The following is a 22,708-nucleotide window of genomic DNA, read 5'->3' as shown; positions in this document are numbered from 1 at the left end:
ACTGTGGAGGATGGATCTTCTCATTCCATGCTCTTTTCCTCACGCCCAGGCTCCCCTCTGAGTCCTTCCCTACCACATGCAGAGAAAGGCTATGTGCAGAGAAAAGCCTCGGAGCCTCAGTGGTGCAGTGGTTAAAGTGCAGTACTGAAAATTACTTCTGCTGATCACTGGTTGCTAGCAGTTTGGCAGATCAAATCTCAGTAGGCTCAAGGTAGACTCAGCCTTCCACCTTCCAAGGTCGGTAAAATGAGGACTCAGATTGTTGGGGGAAATATGCTGACTCTCTGTAAACTGCTTAGAGAGGGCTGTAAAGCACTGTGAAGTGGCATATAAGTCTAAATGCTAAATGCTAAGGGGAAGCAGCTGGTATTTTGCCTTGAGTCTGTATATGTGTTCTGGAGATGTGCACGCTAGGAGAATGTGGTTGAGATAAAGGGAGATGGTAGTGCTAGATCTAAATTTCACAAAAGCAACAGGGGGACAAATAGCATTGTCCAACATTGACAAAGACAGAGAGAGAGGATTTCGAAATAATATGGAACCTACGAAAAGATGATGAGGATGCCAGGCTAGAAACTCAGAGGGCTCTTGCCATTCAATAGGTGGAGTCCTAACAAACTAAAAAGGAAATAACAAAATAAGTTTTGAAGTTTCCTTAATGGCTTTGTGTCTATGAAGATTCTCAGTCATTCAGGTCATGGCTTTGTGATTTTGCTTTCAGCCACAAATCCTAGCTAACTTTGGCTGATATTACAAAGCTAAACAAGCCTGGTTCTAATTAGTATTTGGATGGGAGATCAACTGGGAATACCCAGGCAGTTCCCTAAACTGAGAAAAACATCTGAGAAGGAAATAGTAGCAAGCAAACCACTTCCATAAACTGCCAACAAAACTGCAGTGTTGCAATCAGCAGGATTCAAAGTTGATTCAAGCGAACCTTTGACTTTTTAAAGCTAAACAAGTTAACACTTTTCTCTATTTACCTCCACGTTCACCAAAAACATTTTGTCCCATTAAATATGGCAAACTGTTCATAAAAGATACAGGAGTAATGTCACCAGAGAGTGCTGAGAAGAAATTTGGAGTAGGATTTGAGGGTGGGTGACTTTAATGCTATACATTGATCTAAATAACCAACAAAGGTATTTGTCAAAAAGCTTTTAAGAATCTAATTGTTGAAAACACTTACAGGCAACATTTTCTTTGCTTCAGATGATGTTTCATACTTCCACCTACACTGCTGTTTTAGACTTTAAATGTTTTAGCAAAAGGAAGTTTTTCTGCCATGAGCCCTTCTTGGGAATCTCATCTTGAAAGAAGGAAGAGAGTTGGGTTTGGGTTTTTTGCCCACCACCATCCTGAAGTAGGAACATCTTTTTGCTCCAGCATCTTTCCTGAGAGAAGTTTATTTTTTAGCAATAATGAGGAGAAACCTAATCTTAATTATTCCACCACCTGACATTTTCAACTGGCAGAATACTTTCACAAGACTGAAATACTGTTTTGGATTTATGTTTAATGTTTTTTTTACCAGATCAGTTTAAAAAAAACCTGTCTCCTATCACTCAAGCAGCCTATTCCCAGAAGAACAATCAAGCTACCGCTTCAGCTAATTTGAGGGGCTGAAAATACCTTAGAAGGAAAGTGAGGACTTGGCTTGGAAGTACATTTCCAAATAAAGTGGCAGACTAGTACCAACATAGCTTTTCCCAGTAGTGTAATAATAATTTTAAAAAACTGGGGATATTAGTCCCACATCTGATTAAACCTTTAAGGCATTGGACTGATGAAACTCTGGATTCTCAAGGACCACTACTTCAGATATATTAAAGTCTATACAGAATTTAACTACTATCAGAATTTCAGTTTGGCAGCACAAAATGTATTTTTTGACAGTATGATTCTCTACCTGCCATTCCTCCCACCCACAATAGCAGCACAATGGATGCATTAAATTAAACCATCACAATGATAAATATGGCCATCTTACTTTTCAAACACCACATCTTGAAAAATCAGCAAAAAGAACACCAGTGCAGTCTATGATGGGGGAAAAATCTTAAATGTGCTGCAGCAATCTATTTTAAATAAGGAAAATTATCGAAATCATGAATGATCTTGCAGACAGAACATATGATTTTCAAGATTAACATAGACAATATAAGCAGAATAATGGGATAAAATAAACCAGTGCTGCTTGCCCTTTTATTCAGAAAGGATATAAAAAAATCAGCCTTCAGCATTTATTTCCTGTTTTTCTTTGAAATAGCAGCTATCTGGAGCAATAAAGAGTTTATGGAAAACATATCTCCCATATTTATACTGCAGGGCCTTTTGTCCTGGAACATACCTTTGCTGACATCCAGAGTAGGATATGAATCAAGAATCTTAGCTAAGATAGCAATAATGAACTATAGGTTCAATAGCTAGCGAACTAGTAAAACTAGCAGTACATGTATATTGTTTATAAACCAATCGACCTTGGAAACTTTTTCCTAGTCCCAGGTACATTACTGTACTAAATTATTAAAATCAGGTAATACAGATACTGTATTCTTAAGATTATTGTATAGGTTAAGTGTATATTTAGAAACACAAAGTGTGGAGTGACCTAGAACTTTCACATATGCTATTTCCTATGATTAAAATAGAAGGTTTCCATTGCCACAAGTAATCGACAACATATCTTTCACATGTATTTATATTGGTTAGGCATTCAGACAGTGCTGAAATATGTTTTTTTAGTGATATGAGAAAGAGGGAGGGAAAGAGGGAGGGAAGGAAGGGGGAGAAACAATCTGGGGGTCCCCTGGATCCATGCCCTGTGTACTGCTGGCGCCAGCCTGATGATCACCTGGGTAGGGCCAAGAGAGAGAAAGAAAGGGGGAGAGATAGAGGGAGAGAGAGAGAGAAAGAGAGGGGGAGAAAGAGAAAGAGAGAAAGCAAGAGAGAGAGAGAAAGAAAGGGGAGAGAAAGAGGGAGAGAGAGAGAAAGAGAAAGAGAAAAAGAGAGCAACAGACAGAGCAACAGACAGAGTGAGAGAGAAAGAAAGAGAGAGGGAGAGAGAAAGAGTGAGAAAAAGAGAGAGAGTGGGTGAGAAAGAGAGAGAGAAAGAGGGGGGAGAGAGAAAGAGAGAGAAAGAAAGCAAGAGAGAGAGAGAGAAAGACAGTGAGAGGGAGAGAAAGCAAGAGAGAGAGAAAGAGAAAAGGAGAGGAAGGAAGGAGGGAGGGAGGGAAGGAAGGTAGAAGAAATGGAGGGAAAAGGAATGAAGGAAGGAAAGAAGGAAGGAAGGAAGGAAGGAAGGAAAAAGAAATGGAGGGAACAAGGAAGGAAGGAAGAATGAAATGAATGGAGGGACGGAGGAATGAAGGACTTTTGGGGGGGGTTAATTTTTTTTAAATTTTTCTCTCAACATACTTTCAAATAATACAGTGTACCATCTAATTTTCCATGAATAAAATGCATTATTTTGTTAGTAACTAATATCTATCATCCAAAACGTTGCAAATTTCCCCCCCTAATGTTGTCCTCCATGTACATACTTTTCCTTTAATTAAATTCCCTCCTTAATGTTCCTTCAAAAAGTGCAACACCAGTTATATTTCTAACTTATTAACCATTATGCCAAAGTGCTTCCTTTTTTCTTTATACATTTTTCTATAAACCAAGAAAACCTTGTATAGCCAATTAGATGTGAACAAAAGAAAATTAAAAACAAAACATAAACATCTACAAATTTCAGATTTCTCCCCCCCAAAATAGTACATTTACCTAATCCAAAATTTAAAAATTATTTCAGCCCATCTAACATTTAGCAAATTAATACTTATCTACATTTCTTACTCAATTATTAGTCTTAAATTTCAATTTGAGAAAAGAAAAAAAGGGGAAAAAATCTAAATATTCTCTATTTTCAACCAAGTAAAAATCATTAATATCATTAATCTCCACAACAATTCTAAACTCAATTCTATTTATGCATTAATCCAAATCAGTTATCACTTACTAGATATCTTATTATAATCAATACTTCTAAATTTATTAAAACAGATTAGCAATTCCTAAATTCATATAACTAAATAGAAAAAATAATTTAAAAAGAGCAAACAAAACAATACTCCAAGCTTAATCAACCCTTCTCAAACTCCAATTTCTTTAATCTGAGCAGAACTTTGAACCGAACCCTTTCCTTTTTTATTTTTTTGTATCCCCTTTTAATCCCCTTTTCCATTTTATTCTTTCTATTCTTCCTTCTAGGAAGGAAGGACTTTGTTAGAAAAATTAATGGGTTATTGGATTAAACTTTGGACACTTGACAATGTAGTTATGATGGTGGCAATGTCCCAGGGTTATGTGAACATCTTTTGGGATTTTCTGACAAGCAACTGCAGGGATTCACTTAACACCTGTGGCAAGAAAGGTGTAAAGTGAGGCAGAACTCACTTAATAACTGTCTTACTCAGGAGATAGAAACGTTGGCCTCCATTGGGGTCAGAACAGAAGTCGAGGATTATGTGTCTGACCAGTGCACTCTTTTAGAAGCAGATCAGCAGATCAGGAGTCCATTTTGAAGCTCCACAGAAAACATCTAGGGGGAAAGGCAGGTTGTTCTCGACTGACAATGGTTCATTTACTGACCGTTCAAAGTTGCAACGGCCCTGAAAAAAGTGACTTATGCCCCTTTTTCACACTTAGGACCTTTGCAGCAGCCTGATGATCACAGGATCAAAACTTTGCTGCCGTTTCATATTTATGACCGTTGCTGTGTGTCCTGAGATCACATGACCCCCTTTTTTTTCTAACCGATCCATTCCCGGGCATGAAAATGTGCTGTTCAGACATTATACTTTTCCGCCCACACCGGAAAAAAATTAGAGGGAACATTGAACATGTCCAGTCAGTAAAGCAGTGGAAGTGATGTTCTGGTGCCTGGAGGCTGTTGGGGTCTGGATGGGTGTCAACAGGCTCAAACTCAACCCTCACAAACAGAGTGGCTGTGGTTTTTGCCTCCCAAGGACAATGTACCATCTGTCTGTCCATCACTCTGGGGGGGGATTATTGACCTCCTCAGAGAGGGTCCGCAACTTGGACATCCTCCTCGATCCACAGCTAACATTAGAGCACCATCTTTCGGCTGTGGCGAGGAGGGCGTTTGCCCAGGTTCGCCTGGTGCACCAGTTGCGGATCTATTTGGACCGGGAGTCACTGCTCACAGTCACTCATGTCCTCATCACCTCGAGGTTCGACTACTGTAACGCTCTCTACATGGGGCTACCTTTGAAGAGTGTTCAGAAAATTCAGATCATGCAGAATGCGGCCGCAAGAGCAATCATGGGCCTACCCAGATATGCCCATGTCTCATCAACACTCCATGGCCTGCACTGGCTGCCGATCAATTTCTGGTCACAATTCAAAGTGTTGGTTTTTATGACCTATAAAGCCCTACATGGCATCGGACCAGAATACCTCCGAGACCACCTTCTGCTGCACGAATCCCAGTGGCTGATTAGGTCCCACAGAGTTGGCCTTCTCTGGGTCCTGTCGACTAAACAATGCCATCTGCTGGGACCCAGGGGAAGAGCCTTCTTTGTGGTGGCCTCGGCCCTCTGGAACCAACTCCCCCCAGAGATTAGGACTGCCTCCACCCTCCTCGCCTTTTTTAAGTTATTAAAAACTCATCTTTGCCGCCAGGCAGGGGGAAATTAACACGCACCCCAATTGTCAAGGTTGGTGTATGGTTTGATTGGATTGTGTGATTATTTTATTATAAGAGTATTTTTTAATAATTGGATTTGTACACTGTTTATGTTGTTGTGAGCCGCCCCGAGTCTTCGGAGAGGGGTGGCATACAAATCTAAATAATAATAACAATAACAATAACAATAATAATAATAACAACAACAACAACAACAACAATATAATAGTCCGTCTTTTCATTAAACTAGACATAGTCCTGATACTTTTCTTCTTCATTGGTATTATGCCAGACTGGGCTTTTATACTCTCACTTTTCAAAATTTCCCAAGCTTCTTGAGTTGTCTTTATCTTGAGGATTCTCATCCAGGGAATCCTTCCCAAGCTCTACGTTTTTTGAAATTAACAATTTTAAAAAGTCCAATACTCTAGTTTGACTTTGTTCTATTACTTGTGCTTGCATAATGTTGAATTCCAATATTGCATGATCACTCCCACACAAAGTTCCTGTAGCTTCAACACTTTCTATCATTTCATCTCTGTTAGTGAGAATTAAGTTCAATATGGCTGATCTCTTAGTTCCCTTCTCTTTGTCTTTTTGGGAGACAAAGTTGTCTGTTAGGTTGTCAGGAACCTGTTTGATCTTCCACTTGGTGCAGACTTTGTCCCCCAGTTGATTCAGGGTAGTTAAAGTCCCCCTATTTTCGAGGTATTCATGTTGACATAAATTTTTACCCAACTAGGCCATGAATTTCTGCTGGATGCCTTCTCTTACACAGTTGCCAGTTATTAAGGTTTACAGGGAATGCTTACTGGATTACATGATATTTGCCAAGAATTCACTAGGCAATAAGTTGTAAAATGTTTTCTTTACAAGCATCCAGATATGGAATTCCCCTTTTGAAATTTACATCTGGAGCCAACCCTTAAAAATATCTAGCTTTTAAATGAATATGTTTTGTTGTGGTGGTTCTTGTTGTTCTGATGTGTGTAATACATTAACAGCTTTATTATTTGAAAACGTATTTTATGTTCCTGCCTTCAGATTAACCAGATAAATTTCTCTTCTTGAAATACAATCTTAAATACAATCCAATATCAATCAATATCAGATTACTATTGTACACTGTTTTATTGTTGCTGTTAGCCACCCTGAGTCTCCGGAGAGGGGCGGCATACAAATCCAATAAATGAATGAATGAATGAATGAATGAATGAATGAATAAATAAATCTATTACTGCTTTGCATGCATTTTCTGTTTCTCATTTATGAATATGAACAGTTCTGAAGTATAATTATTATAGTATCAATTACACTCTTTTAAATTCTTGTATGTTATTCTCAGATGTAATCAAAGAGAAGGCATTGCATCATGCTTGTGAATGAATCTTTGTTTATTCCTTGGTTAAATATTCCAAAATGTATCATTTCTTTCTGCAGCTAGCACAGAAATATGATCCTCAGCGGGAACTTGAATTGCGACAATGGATTGAGGAAGCAACAGGGAAGCGCATTGGAGACAACTTCATGGAAAGTCTGAAAGATGGAGTCATCCTGTGCGAGTAAGACAACACAGAAGGAGGGGAAGCTTGTTCCCCAAAGACTAAGGATGGACAAAGAAGGCTTAGTGCGAGTTTAGACCAACATTAATTATCTAACAAAGGACTTGGAATAGTATGTTTAACTTATTAAGAAAAGGAAATGTTTACATACTTTCCTCTGGCTTCACAGCATTAGCCGCTTTAATTCAAATTAAAATTTTAATGGCTATCTTTTTCTAGATGGCCATTTTCAGATAGAATGCAGCAGGGCAGGGGGGAGAAATATTATCTTCTTTTTAAAGAATACCCATACATGATTGTTGATCCTTGCCAAGGATTCATCAATACCAAAGACAGTGGATCACATTATAGATAATTTGAAAATAAACCTGGGTTATAAAGATTTAATACCCTGACCCTAAATATGTCCCCCCAATTCCAAATAATGGAATAACTCAAGGATGCTTTAAATTTAATTGAATTTAAAGGGGATTAAGAGACATTGCTTTTTGGTGGCTTAGACATTATTATTATTATTATTATTATTATTATTATTATTTATTAGATTTGTATGCCGCCCCTCTTCGTAGGATGAAATGCATCAAAGATATTTTTTTCCTGGTAATCTGGCAACTTTATTTACCATTTCAGCCAACTGGCAGAAAAGCAGATGTGCCACTTTTCCATTATACTGAATTTGTTTTTATTACTTTGAATATTAAACAATTTAAACATAACCAGTATTTGTACACATAGGTATAAAGACTGCAATGCCAGCTCTATGTGGCCAAAGCAATCTCAAAATATTTGCAGTATCACTGAACTACGTCCCTTAATGTAATTTTAATCCCTTAATTCCATTCAATATCCACACCAAGAATCATGACTGAAAACACCACCTAAACTGCCTAATAAACACACTACTTTTTCGGAGACCAATTAATTAGGAGCTTGGAGAATTTGCACCCTTAATATATTTAATTTATATTGGATGCATGGGATTTTAAAACTATGATTACTAAGCTGAACTGGGTCTTAAAAAACCAACAATACAGCAATTTTCTTCTGACACCACTCGAGTACATTCCATGGGTAAGAACACATAACTATTTTTGTTTAGAGAGAACTTTTCAGAAGAAAAAAGCATACAGGTTGGCACTTCTGAATCACATGGTATTCTTGCATCAAAGTAAAAACACAGAAGTCCTATATTGATGCTGAAGAAATAAACACCTTGGAATAAAACTTTCCTCTCCCTTTCTCTTTCAGACTTATCAACACACTCCAACCTGGATCTGTAAGAAAAGTGAATGAGTCCACCCAGAACTGGCATCAGGTACCATTCTCTCTTATTATGTTCATATCAGTGCTACCTTTATATCATTAAGAAACATTTACTAAGGTATATGAGAGATTAGCATTATGGCAGCAGGAAATAGCTGAGCTTTTCTCTTTACTAGACAGTAAACAATAATAATTAATAATTTATTAGATTTCTATGTAACTTTCCAATATTTGAGGGGCTGCCACAAAGAGGAAAGGGTCAAGCTATTTTCCAAGGCACCTGAAGACCAGAAAAGGAATAATGGATGAAAATTGATCAAGGAGAGATTTATCCTAGAAATAAGGTGAAATTTTCTGACAGTGAAGACAAAGGGAGATTGGGCTGCCATTTGTCAGAAATAGTGTCAGGACAGTGAACCTATGGCACGTGTGTCACAAGTGACACATGGAGCCATATTGGTAGGCACGTGAGGTTAGGTCTGGTTCGGGCCTTCTAGGCCCATTGGGAGTCAGAAAAGAGGCTGTTTCCAGCCTCTGGAGGGGGTGAAGAAGGGCGGTTTTTGCTGTTCCTAAACTCCAGAGCCTTTCTAGGAGCCTGGGCAGGGCAAAAATGGCTTCTCCACCCCCCTGGAGGTCCTCCGGAAGCTGGAAACATTCCATTTGCCAATTTCCAATTGAATTGAAAGTTCTATTTGTTTTGCTCTCCCCAGGCTCCAGAGCCTTTCTAGGAGCCCTGGGAGGGCAAATATGGCCTTCCCCATCCCCCCAGAGGCCCTCTGGAGGCCAGAAATGGCCCACTTCCCAACTTGGGAAACTTTTTGCTCTCCCTAGGCTCCTAGAAAGGCTCTGGACCTTAAGGAGAGCAAAAAAACAGGCCTTCTTGTTAATTGGAAGCTGGCAAATGGGCCATCATCAGCCTGTGGAGATCTCCAGGGGTGTGTATTTTCACCCTCCCCATGCTCCTGAAGTCTGGGGAGAGTGAAAATCGGGCATGCCATCGCATGCCAGGAATGGCGGGTGGGCTGTCACTCACACTTGTGTGTGTGTGGGGGGGTATGGAATTATGGGTGTGGGCACATAGGAGCACAACCCCCCCTTCCCACTTTTGGCATGCAAACAGAGGTGGGCTACTGCCTGGATGGGGGGGGGGAACGCAGTGGGGTAGTGAAAATGGAGCTCCACTCCAGAGTACCCAATTTGCACTGAAAGATGTTGAAAGAAAATGCAGGGCATCCTGCATAAGCCACGCCCACAGTGTGGTAGTAAAAGTTTTGGTAGCCCTTCACTGCACTCAAGCCAAAAAAGATTCACCATTACTGCTGTTGGGTCTACTGCTTGGGCAGGGGTTGGACTAGATGATCTATAAAGTCCCTTACAATTCTGTTAATCTAATCTAATCTAATCTAATCACAGCTGTTTGCTGTAAACAATAATGAATTGGCACACAAATGAAGAAATGTTTCAACTAAAATAAAAAGAAAAAAAGTGAATTTTTAACAAATTCAAATGTATGGGACAGAAATAAATAGTGAAATTCAATTTCAAAGCCTAATGAGCAAAAATACACAGCCAAATATTATAGGAGAAAGACTGGCAGATGGATTTGGGAGTATGAAAACTGGGCAATGAGGAAAGGAATTCCCTTCCCTGATTCTTTGATGCTCCCTCTCAAAAGCAGCTTTTACTTTTTCTCCTATGCAATACATCAGTGGCCTCCAAGTTTTTGGGTACCAGGGACCAGTTCCGCTGAGAGTTTTTTCTGTGGAGCAGAGGGGGTGGGGTATTTTTGCACGCTGCTTGCATTCCACGGATGGGGTTTTCCTTGTTTGCATGGCCCAGTATCTGGTATGCTGCAGCCTGATGCCAGTCCACAGACTGGAGGTCCTGCATTACTTGTTGCTTGGCTGTTCTGATAGTAGAGGCCCAGAGCAATTACCAAACTGGGGAGAATAATAATCATCTTTTTACTTTCCTATCTTTTTACTAACTGCTATATCTTTGCTGTAAAAAGTCAGGAAAGCACTTCTGGTTCATGAATCCACTCATTACACTACAGTCTTTATGTAGTCTTTATGCTTGCACCTTTGCACTTGTCATGCATTATGTTAGATGGCTATATTTTTTGTCCTTGTGCTTTGAGACAGGACTACCATAATTCAGTCTTCCCCACCATAATGCTTTTCAGACATGCTGGAATTACAGTTACATGCCATATTGGAGAAGATTCTACCATTCACTTTTTTTAGGGGAAGCACTGTAAAGGAAATCACTTTTGGGAAATGCTCAGTGATTGTAAATGATTATTTGACTCTCCTGTTTTGCAGCTGGAAAACATTGGCAACTTTATTAAGGCTACCACAAGATATGGAGTGAAACCCCATGACATTTTTGAAGCAAATGATCTCTTTGAAAATACAAACCATACCCAGGTCCAGTCAACCCTGATTGCTTTAGCTAGCATGGTAGGTTGTTTTTGCTCATTTTTTTCCTTCAGTGAACCCTATATGAAAGTATTTCCATAAATATCACCCCAATAATCTAATATCTGGTAGAGCTGGGATGGCGCAGCAGGTAGAGTGCTGTACTGCAGCCCACTGAAGCTGACTGTATATATAGGTCACTGGTTCAAATCTCATTGTCATCTCAAGGTTGACTCAGCCTTCCATCCTTCCGAGGTGGGTAAAATGAGGACCCGGATTTTGGGGGCAATATTCTGGGGCAATATTCTGGTTCTGTTTAAAAGTGCTATTGCTAACATGTTGTAAGCCGCTCTGAGTCTAAGGAGAAGGGTGGCATAAAAATCGAGTGAATGAATGAATAAATAAATAAATAAATAACGGATAATACAAATCAAAGTGGCCTCAGATTACATTTAAAATGACAACCTCATAGCTAACTCTTCACTATTAGAAGAAAATGCCTGTTATATTGCTTCTGATCTACAACATCCCTTATTGGTCTATACGTCTTCCATCAGAAGAATTATATTGATGGGCAGGAAGAACCTTTTTCAGTATGTTCAGTTAATTTCTACCAAGACTCCTTCCCAGAATTTTACATGCTAGCAGTAAACCCTAAATTATAGAAGTACATAGAGCTCTTTCTCTTTGCACATCCATATACGCTCAGCCTAATTTTACACATTCAGAAGGAAGACGCTGAGAGTTCAGTTTGGACATCACTGAGATGATATTTCAAGGAAATCGTTTGCAGATCTAAACACTGAGACCAGGGTTTTTTATCCAATTTGAAATGAAATAATTACCATAGGAGGTCTGGGGAAGGGGGAAATTCCCTGCTGCTCTCAACTCAGCTGCAAAACAAGACCTGAGAGAAACATCTGAAAAGATTTCTGATTGTCACAACGCAGGCAAAGACAAAAGGCAACAGGGTGAACGTTGGAGTAAAATATGCTGAAAAACAACAGCGGAAATTCCTGCCTGAAAAGCTGAAAGAAGGAAGGAACATCATTGGATTGCAGGTGTGTAGCTTTAGTTATAGCAACTGTTCCTCTAAGATATAGATACTTTGTATCATTGTCTGTAGCAAACAATTTAGGATACCTTGCTATACCTCCAAAGTTAGTTTCTTTGTGCAAATGTGTACTGTGGCCAAATACATAATTGCCATGGCCCTTTCATCCTTCTGCCTAAAGGTCTTGAAACAGTTTGAGACTGCAACATTTTTCACCACAGCCAGTCTTGAAATACCAAAAACTAGACAACACTTCCTCCAATCAATCAATTGCAGAGGAGAGGAAATGGTGCCAAACCAGTGGGTCTGCTATTCTTAGCTCGTTAGATGCCAGACTGATACAGCAAGATGCATACGTGTGGATCAGCCAGGTGTGCACTAGGCAGTAAAAGAATGCTGATGAGAACCATGAACAAAATGAAATTGCAGGGAGGAGACAAGCAATAGAAATTCCCTTTCTCCCATTTTACATTGCAGGGAAAGAAAATATGCTGTTAGAAGACCAATTTCTCCTCCAAAATAGACAAATCCAGGAGGCAGGGAGAGGGAGGAGGGGCCAAAAGAAAACAATCCCAAGCTGCAGGAAGCATGCTTTGAGCCTACTGCTTAGGGAAGAAAACATAGTCAAATTCACATGAGCTCTTTTCATCTGAGTTATTGTGTACAGGGAATCAAAACAATTTACTGCATAGTAAACTGGAATCTGTAGATATTGTTGTTGTGATATGCATCAAAAATATAGTAGCAGTTGCTGTAAAGATCTCTCTATAAAACTCTCAAGTCACTTCTGTTTAAGGGCTAAGTGAATACCAGTGGAATCTGCAAAATTGAAAGTGATTTTGCTTTGTAGGCTCCACCATTTTGAAACATGTGACATTATAATGCATGCACAAAAGGAATGGGCTTGCAATGTGATGCTATTTTCATCATTCTGACTCCACCTAGCCCACAGTCTAGATATCATTGATGCTCTGCCAGTTCTGAAGCCTGGAACTGGAAAATGGCAAGAATTTTTGCCAATAGATTGAAAACAGACCACTCAAAAACTCTTCCAAGCTTCATTACTAGAAACATATCAGTATTTTACACTGCAGGCTCAACTGGTGGATAAGGACAGAAGCATAGGAAATTAAATTCTGGGAAAAAAATCAGAACTGGTACAAAGACTGTGGGTGAAGTGCCCTCAGTTCCATTTAATACCTGACTGGCATCTTGTTATCTAAGAATTATATTGATAGGGGATTTTTGCCAGTTTTTTCCCCCAAAAAAATTTTCTCTAAGAATATTAGTGCTTTGAACTGAGTTTTCCTGCATTAAAATCACTGCTGAGTAGGTAAGGGGAATAGAAGACATGAAAAGGACCAGTTCTTCACTTATGATTTACAGTGACACCATAAAGCTGTCTTCATATGAAATGTTTTGTTACCAGTCACGGCTGAATGTCACATGATATAAATCACTAGGGAGAAAATGAAGAAAAGGTCTAAGTGACAGAATGAAGAAGCTTTTAACCTATATAATATATGAAATAGAAACTTGGCAAAGAGAGAAAGATGAGTCTAATTGTCAACACTGCATTCCTCTTAGATGGGCACCAACAAGTTTGCCAGCCAGCAAGGTATGACAGCATATGGCACACGTCGACACCTTTATGATCCAAAATTGGGTACAGACCAACCTCTAGATCAGGCCACAATCAGTCTACAAATGGGAACCAACAAAGGGGCTAGCCAGGTAAGAAATATGAATGGGGAAAAAGTGGGGACTGAGATGATTTTGATACTCTTACCTGTTTTCTCCTACTCATTCTTTCACTGGAACACCAATGATTTATTGACCATTAGGATTACCACAACTGCTTGTACAATAACAGATTACGCTGCTTCTACCACAGTGTGATTTCTATGTAGAAACAAAGGATATGTTCCTGCTTAGCAGTTTCTGTATACAGTGATACCTCGCCTTACGAACGCCTCTTCATACGAACTTTTCGTGCTACGAACCCAGGGTTCACGATTTGTTTGCCTTGTCTTAAGAACCATTTTCATTTTATGAACCTGAGCCCGGGTGCGTGGGCTCTTACTGTGTGTGCACTCTCATACTGTGCATGCGCTCTTAACTGCCATAGGAATTCCCCTGCCTTGTGACTGTCACCGCCGGGATTTCCCATTTGATTACAACCCCCATCGGGATTCTGTGGTGGGGGGCATGCCTGAACCTGGAGCCCACTTAGGAGATGCCGCCTGCTCGGAGAAGCCGCAGCCACTACCACCACTGCAGCCACCGCTGCGGGAGGAGCCATGCTGGGCTCCAAAGTTTGCAAAAGTTTTCATGGCTCCTCTGCGACCGGGAGGCTCGGTGTGGAAGGAAGCCATGTTCGGGCACAGGAGTCCAGGCCCCCTCGCCCGCCTCTGTCCCCCTCACGCCCCTGGCCTCCTGCCACTGCCCCGCACCCGCCCCTTTCCAGCTTTCTCCTCCTCCACCTCCCGTCTTGGGGCACAGCTCCTCCCTCAGCGGTGGCAGCTGCGGCTTCTCCTGCTTCTCTGGCCGCTAGTGAGGATCCTGGCGGGAAGCTTCAAGCGGCCCTCTTGCATCCCCTTCGCTGACAGCGCTCCCAGCAATGGGGCTGCGAGAGGGGCGGGGCAGGCGTTCCCAAAGTGCTCATCGAAAGCACTCCCAGCGAAGTGGCTGTGAGAGCGCTTTCTCTGGGTGCTTCGGGAATGCCTGCCCCGCCTCTCCTGCAGCCCCTTCACTGACAGCCCTGGACGAAAGCACTCCCAGCGAAGGTGCTGCAAGAGGGGTGGGGCAAGCGTTCCTGAAGCGCTCGGAGAAAACCCTCTCACAGCCCCTTCATTGGGAGGGCTTTTGCCAAGCCAGCCCCTTCGCTGACAGCCCTGGCACTGAGCCCCCAAATGATGCAGGGGGCCTCCCGCAGCCACCCCTCTGCTCCAGCCCCACCCTCCAAAAGGGTGAGGGGCTGCCACGTCCCAGCGAATTCCATCCCTCTGGCCAGGACGATGGTGGCAGTGGTGGCGGTTTCCCTTTGAGAAGCAGCAGCAGTGCCGGGAATGTTATGTCGCTCCCCTCCCCCCCGCCACCCTACCCCGAACAAGGATCCGAATACTGGCAGTAATGAGCAAAAGGGGTGAGTTTTGGGCTTGCACGCATTATTCGCTTTCCCATTGATTCCTATGGGAAACATTGTTTCATCTTATGAACTTTTCACCTTACGAACCTCATCCCGGAACCAATTAAGTTTGTAAGACGAGGTATTACTGTACTTCTGTATGCTTACTTAGATACTAAGCTCTTCAGATTGAAGACAAATAGGTACTTCAAGGAACACTAATCTTATTTAGAACTCTTCAAGCTGTATGCAGCAACCACACAGCAACTTCAGTGCAGCTGCTTTAACAAGTCAGACAGGTGCTACGCTCCAGGCTACAAAGCCTGTTTGCATTTGACTCAATAGTATTTCAGAGGTAGCCATCTGTCTACATGGCTGGGACATTCCTAAGGGTTTCAGACAGGGGTGGATTCCTCTTACCTGAGGATTCTTACATGCATGTGTGTGCTACAAACACTTGTGTTTGCCCCAGCGTGATTTTGCTTCCCTACATGTGCAGGAAGCAAAAATGCACTGAAATCTTGTGAGGGGATGCACACTTGCGTGAAATTTCAGTGATTTTTTTTTGCTTTCATGCATGAACGGAAGCAAAAAACCCACCAAAATGTCATATGCACATATGTCCCCTCACAAGATTTTGCTTCTGCGTATGTGCAGGAAGCAAAAAAGACCAAAAATTAAAGAAAAAAGGTGGTAGTGCCCAAAGAACCGGCACTGGAGTGGTTGCACGCAAATTGTGCAATCTGGCGGCCACTACTGATGCAGAGTCATCTACTGACCCGGTAGCAACCCAGCATTGGTTTCAGACCTACACTGTCACTGTGTCAAACCAGGTAACTGTATCTAGAACACTTTTTGTACCTTGTGTTTAGATCTGACAAAAAACAACTCTCAAATTCTTCCAAACACAAAGTTCTTATTCCTGTTTGTACATCAACATTTAATTCGGGAACACATGATTCTTTGGATTTTGGTCTCTGCAAACATGTGAACTGAGGCTGAAGCAAGTTCAAGAGGCAAACACTATTATCTCAAGTTATATTTGGTGTAAACAAGTCATAGTTTATTCTTTCCTCTAAGAGTAGTATAGAAATTAGGCACTTCAAATCTCAAGAGATTTTTAGCTCTTAAAAATCGAGATAAAGAAATTGTTGAGGTATGTTAGAAAGCCAATTACTTCATTCTGAGATATAAATTATAAAATAAACATCTTACAAGGCAAAGTGTCAAATTCTTTGGGGGGAGCATATTTTCTTCAACACCAAGGCTTACTAATCATGCTAAATGCTAACTGGCAGGTATATGTGCGTGGTCATTTATAAGTTATTTCAATCTTTTCATACTTTCTCCAAGTAACTGCGTTTTATTTTTCTATTTCTCCCCTTTTTTCCTCTACTGCACCCTCTCAGGCGGGCATGACAGCTCCTGGAACCAAGAGACAAATCTTTGAACCCACCCTTGGCATGGAGCGCTGTGACACCCAAAATATCTCCCTGCAAATGGGTAGCAACAAAGGAGCCTCACAGCAAGGCATGACTGTGTATGGACTGCCACGGCAAGTCTATGACTCCAAGTATTGTCTCACGCCCACCTATGCTGCAATTGGAGATGAGGAGGACCAATATAACCACAGCCATCATAACTTCTACAACTCTGAATAGCCAGCAGGAGTTGTGGGACAGATACAAAATAAAGACACCAACACTGCAAGGCGCTTCCTAAAAGATCCATCATCATGTGATTATTTTAAGTCAGGAATATAAGAAGATTCAGACAATTCCATAAATTGTTAACCAGCTCACTAAAGACTCCTTAATACATGCCAGAGCCAGGCTTCCCTGTCACTGAGTGTAAAAGCTTCACCTTGATATCTTCACGCTTTGACTTATCAACTACTGTCACTGCTTTTGAGCATGCACTAATATGGCTCAAAATTCTCAGGATGAAAGATCAAATAATAAAACCAGTAAGTTGAGAAAAGTTGAAACAAAAGAATGAGTCCTCTTAACTTGGCTTCTCAATTGACAAAAAGCCCTGGCAGCTGTCAATCATTTCCAAGTGCCAGTTGCTGCTAATCTTTTGGATCAATGCAAGGGCAGGCAATGACGGTACAACTTGTAAAATTGTTAGTTGCTGCCCTCTATTTTGTATTCATTAATTACACAAATTGCTTCAGGGCAAGCCACATTTTCTGACCTGCTTAGATATAAAATATCAAGTTCTCCATATGTTAACTTTGCCAGAGGCTCTAATCACTTCAATTTCCTGAAACACACAAAATTTGTGAAAGAGCACTGGTAACCTGAGCCAGCCAGTAACTTCTTAGAAAGCAAAAACTGAATGTGTATGGGTGGAGAATGATTGCAGGAGCTGGTCATACCAGCCAGGCAACATCACTAGACTGGTGACACCTATAAATATGCCTTAAAATCAGTAGGTGACCAATGTGAGGTAATTTGGAAAGGATGGTAGAAAAAGGAAGATGCAGAAACCAAGCAGATCTGCAATTTCAGGTAGAAAATGCCTGGAAACTGAATGGCTAGATGCCCAAGAATACAAACTTTCCTGCAAAATAACCTAATACTTTAAAAATTATTTTATTGATGTAACAAGCAGGTTCTGCGTAAATCTATTTGTATATTACATAGATAGGAATGTCTTGGCGATATACAGTACAGCTGTTTCTTTGTATTTGCCCTAGTTATCTTTCATTAATCAGCATGTCACTACAGTATCTCTAATCTTATTTGTTCCATTCATCCCCAAGGACATTTAATTTGCAGTAAATAATAGATATTTGTGTATTTGTATGCCAAATTTGCATACAATCTAAGAATTTAAAGGCATGGGAAATTAGGTAAGACTAACTAAACAATAGGTTATATAAGAACCAAAAATATTTTATAAAGTATCCATCTCCATATTTATATAAATAATCATGTGCCTACCATCTACCATAAAGACAATATGTACTGCAGTTCAAATTATAAGCCCAACAAATATACGCTTCACACAAAAGTAGGATTTATTGGTGCTTGCCTGTGCATCGAGCTGTCTCCTGCCTTTCTTCCAGGAAATACAATCTTTCAATTTCTCCTATAAGGTAGATTGTAAGATAGCTTCAACTGAGACAGAGAAATTGGCTCACAGTCGCCCAGAATGAGCTTTTCTGGGTGTCTCTTCTCCAGTGTTTCTCAATTATTTTCTCTTACACCCCCCTCCCAGGAAGAAGTAAACATTTCATGCTCCCCCCCAACTCTCCACTGGGACAATTGTTTGCAATATTCGGCACATTTTTGCTGAAAAACCTCAAGCGGCTTATCAGTGTGATGGGGTGTGATGTGTTTAAGTGAAACCTTAATTTATTTAGTGTCATGCTGTCTGCTGCCAACATTTTAGACACAGTAAGCATACCGGTCTTTCCTCGTCTCCCACCGTAGTCACAGTGAAGCCAACTCCTATATACACTTCATCATATTTCCTCATCATAGCTTTCAGGAGACTTAAGTTTGTCTCATTATCTCCGTCTCTCCTCCTTTCTTTTCATCCTTGTTAAATATTTTTCCATGGTGTCTTTTGAGGGTTTGTTATATGCACTTCACATCTCCTACTCTGTGCTGTGTGCTATTGTTCAGTGCAAAAAACCCCTACTCTCTGAGGCCCCACTATTTGAGAGACACTGCTCTACTCCAATACCTAGAACATAACATCACACTTGGATATCACTTTTTGCTGCCCAATGAATCTTTAATTATGCATATTAAAACATTTTTCTATTAACAGATAAATTTTATTCTATTATCATCTAACCCCTGCACTTGTAGTTCAGGATTGGTGTGCCTGTCATCTATATGTATATTTAGTTGAGGAATGGCTGGCTTCATTATTTTTTTCTATTGCCATGTTCTCTGGTAATTATGTAGAACTAGAGAAATATTTGCTCATTTTCCAAAATGGCATAAATATATACTACTAAAAAGTTAATAGAATCAATGAAGGCACTTGCCCTTTATCATCCTGAAAATCCATTCTTCCTACAGTTCTGCATGCTGAACAGCTAAGACACAATTCTCTTAAAACAAAAACATATTAAAAAGTATGTTTCATTGCAATGTTCTGCTAAAATTTACTTCATTTCACTGTGGCACAATAAAAAGGGGGGTTTTATAATGTGATTTTAAATGCAATTTAACAAATACTTCTGATGTGTCTGTTTAAAAACAAAATGAAGATGTCACTATAGCCCTTCCTATTACAATATGTCAGATAATTTACTTTAGAGGGTCTCGATATTCTTCAAGCAGAGATCTTTTGTAACCCTTGGATCTAAGATACTTCAAGAGAAGACAACTACACAGAATTTCATTATTCCATGAAACCTCTATCAGCTAAGTCATTTGTTTGAATTTTTATATAAGTATCTCTTATTTAATGGAAGCAGTCAGCACTGCAAAAGGTGCTAAAGGCAAAACCCATTACATTCATTACTCTTAGCACGAGATGTGAAGCTACATGATCACAAATGCATTCTTTAAATTGCAATATAATCAACAGTATGAAAAAAGACTTCCAGCCAATGAGTTATCATTAAAAGTTTTCAGTGAAGCTAAAGATAAAATCTCAATATAGACAGTCTATGCTCACCTGAATATTTCTGCAGGAAGGAACTATAAAGATAAAGCAGGTCTGTAGGCAGCATTGGGAAATGTAATGTGTTTGTATCTGTATCTATCTATTTATCTGGAAAATAGCAAAAGCAACCATCACTGTATTGTTGCCAAAATAATTATTGATGTATGCATATAACCAGCAAGAGTCAATTTTGCATATCTTGAATAATTTGGAATATTCTTAAAAGTGAAATATTTCAGTTTTTAACACTTTGTTGTAGCAAGTCTGCTCAGTGAATTTTCAAATAATAAATTATCCCCTACACAGCTGATTTTTCACATAACCCCATGGACAGAATTGCACATAAAAGCCTATTTAGTGTGCCCCATTATTGATGATGTTCCATTCAAAGCAATTTCCAAGAGTGATAAGTAGGTGCTGTCCCTACATATAACATATACAGGCCAGACACATACAGAAGATTAAACAGGGAAATTAACAATTGTGATCCATTGAGAGACATTTGCTGAGATGAACAACTATGGAAATCAAACAAAACAATGAAACACTTGTCTCACTATGTTAAGTAGGTTCAGTTCTGCCATCATCATACTATATCCAGTTTTGATCACCACCAGCGGTGGGCTACGAGCCGGAATGCTAAATTGCACTCGCCACTGCGGCTCGTAAGTTCTTGCAGGGCCAGCGTGATTTTGTTTCTGCACCTGCAGAGGTAGCAAAATTGTGCAGAGCCACAGGTGCACCCATATTTTGGCATGCGCAAAAGCAAAAAGCCCTCACTGAAACATGGGCGCACCTATGGCTCCATGCACAATTTTGCTACCTTTGCAGGTGCAGAAGCAAAATCGCACTGGCCCCACAAGAACTTATGAGCCGCAGTGGCGAGTGCAATTTAGCATTCTGGCTCGTAGCCCACTGCTGGTCACCACACTATAAAAATATGCTGTGACTCTAAAAAAAGTGGAGATAACAACCCAGATGAATAGGGGACTGGAGGCTAAAACATACAATGAATAGTTGAGGAACTGGACATGGCTAGTCTAGTGAATAGGACCAGGGGAGGCATGATAGAATTGTTCCAGTATTTGAGAGGCTGTCACAGAGGGAGGTGGGTCAATCTGTTTTCCAAAGCACCTGAAGGCCAGACAAGGAATAATGGATGAAAACTGATCAAGAGAGATTCAACCTAGAAATAAGGATACATTTTTTGACCGTGAGAAGTATCAACCAATGGAACACTTGCCTTCCAAAGTTGTGGGAGCTTCATCACTGGAAACTTTAATTTAATTTGTCTGACTTCTATGCCACCCAATCCCATGGGACTTTCTAGAAGAGATTGGACTGGGAGGATTGGACTAGATGGCTATAAGGTTCCTTCCAACTCTGTTAATCCTGCCATTTTTCTAACCAGAAGATAAATTAAGAAACTAGAACAAGGCAACCTTTTTACCAAAGGAGAGGATTTTGTCAAAACTCCAGGGTGAAGCAAACATATTGTTAAGTATGTTGTCAATTCAGTTAGGAATAAAAGCATCCAGTAGAGAACACCTCCCTGCTATGGTTATGCTTCCCATATTTAACTTACATAAATATTCAGTTAGTGCGGTAATATCATTAGCTTCTTCACAAGCTGCTGATTCATTTCCAAAATGATTTAGAATCCTGGAAATCCACTGGAAAGGTTGGATACATTCACATGACAGCTTATAATAAGGAGGTAATAGCTTATTATTTAAAATATTTCACACTGACAATCACTTAGCTCCATTGTATGCATCCATTCTATGCATTCAGTTAAGTGATATATCCTGAGGTTCCAGTTAACCAAAGATTTATAGACACTGGAAAAATGGAGTGATCTCTTCGCTGTCCTAGAATACCCTCTCTAAAGTATCAATATGCCCTGAAAATTGGGTAACTCACAGAACAAACAAGCCTAATCAGCTGATTTGCCAAAAACACACCATTCTATAATCCCAGGTTCTTAGATTATTTGGTTGTTCTGTAAACTGGAATCTTCACGACTACTCTATATTTTTCCTGGCAACAATATGGAAGTGGTTTGCTACTAACTTCCTTGAAGTAAAAAAAAAGATTTTCGCTGCATATATATTCTCTTTGTTCCAGATTTGCTTTTGTGTTATTTACGGGACAATTTCCCCTTATCATGAGCACTTTCCACTCCAGAGATGAGACCTGCCTTGCCCAATACTCCCAGGAAATGCTTTCTTCAAATCTAAATGATCCTCTATAAAGAAAGGAATTTTTTTGCGTAGTAACTAGGCCATTCTATATCATATATCTATCTAGTTGGTTATTTAATGACATTGCCTTTCTACTTACTCGGAGCAACTATGAAAAATGAAAAAATGAGATATAAAAATTAAAATCATACAGATTATTTAAATGAATGGGAGGCAATTTCAGAGCATGTGAATCTCTATTTGATAATCAGAGAGCAAGATAAATGCACTACATTATAGTCATGGAAATCAAGGGATGGAATTCAAGTTTGGGCTACAGCAGGAGTGTCAAACTTATGGCCTGCAGGTTGGATGTGTCATGTGCTGGCTCCATCCCTGCCTGGTTTAGCAAAGGAGAAAAAAGTCCCAATACATCATGTGATGCCATGAGTTTGGAACCCCGGGTTATAATAATGGAAGGATACAATTAGTTCAAAAGAAACTGAGCAAGAGAAATGGATTAATTATCACATTAAACATACAGAATGACTACACCAATACGGACATTTGTGAGACTCTGGCTGAAAACACTATTGAAAGAATTTGGATGAATATGAAGGGGAAAGAATCAGGTTAATTATTTTGCTTAGTTAGGCACCTTGTAAAACTGATGTGTTCAAAAGCACTAGGAAATTTGCCTAAAGAGAAAAAAGCTAGCGGAGGGGGCATACAAGTCTTCCAATACAGTCATACCTCGTCTTACGAACCTAAT

General features: G+C 40.0%; 1 protein-coding gene across 1 annotated transcript in view; it reads left to right on the top strand.

The window, feature by feature from the left end:
• CNN1 (calponin 1) overlaps positions 1 to 17,113 on the top strand; it is a 61,487-nt gene extending 44,374 nt beyond the window's left edge. Inside the window, exons 2-7 of the mRNA XM_070741666.1 lie at positions 7,136 to 7,257; positions 8,506 to 8,572; positions 10,845 to 10,982; positions 11,891 to 12,001; positions 13,582 to 13,728; positions 16,531 to 17,113. Coding sequence (XP_070597767.1) covers positions 7,136 to 7,257; positions 8,506 to 8,572; positions 10,845 to 10,982; positions 11,891 to 12,001; positions 13,582 to 13,728; positions 16,531 to 16,782 — 837 coding nt within the window. The 3' untranslated portion in view covers positions 16,783 to 17,113. The remainder of the gene's footprint in view (positions 1 to 7,135; positions 7,258 to 8,505; positions 8,573 to 10,844; positions 10,983 to 11,890; positions 12,002 to 13,581; positions 13,729 to 16,530) is intronic.
• Positions 17,114 to 22,708: the final 5,595 nt, after the last annotated feature.

The sequence above is a fragment of the Erythrolamprus reginae genome, chromosome 2 (genome assembly GCF_031021105.1).
Source record: "Erythrolamprus reginae isolate rEryReg1 chromosome 2, rEryReg1.hap1, whole genome shotgun sequence".
Lineage (NCBI taxonomy): Eukaryota > Metazoa > Chordata > Lepidosauria > Squamata > Dipsadidae > Erythrolamprus > Erythrolamprus reginae.
Note: the sequence above shows the minus strand (reverse complement) of the source record. Positions and strands in the feature narration are given on the sequence as shown.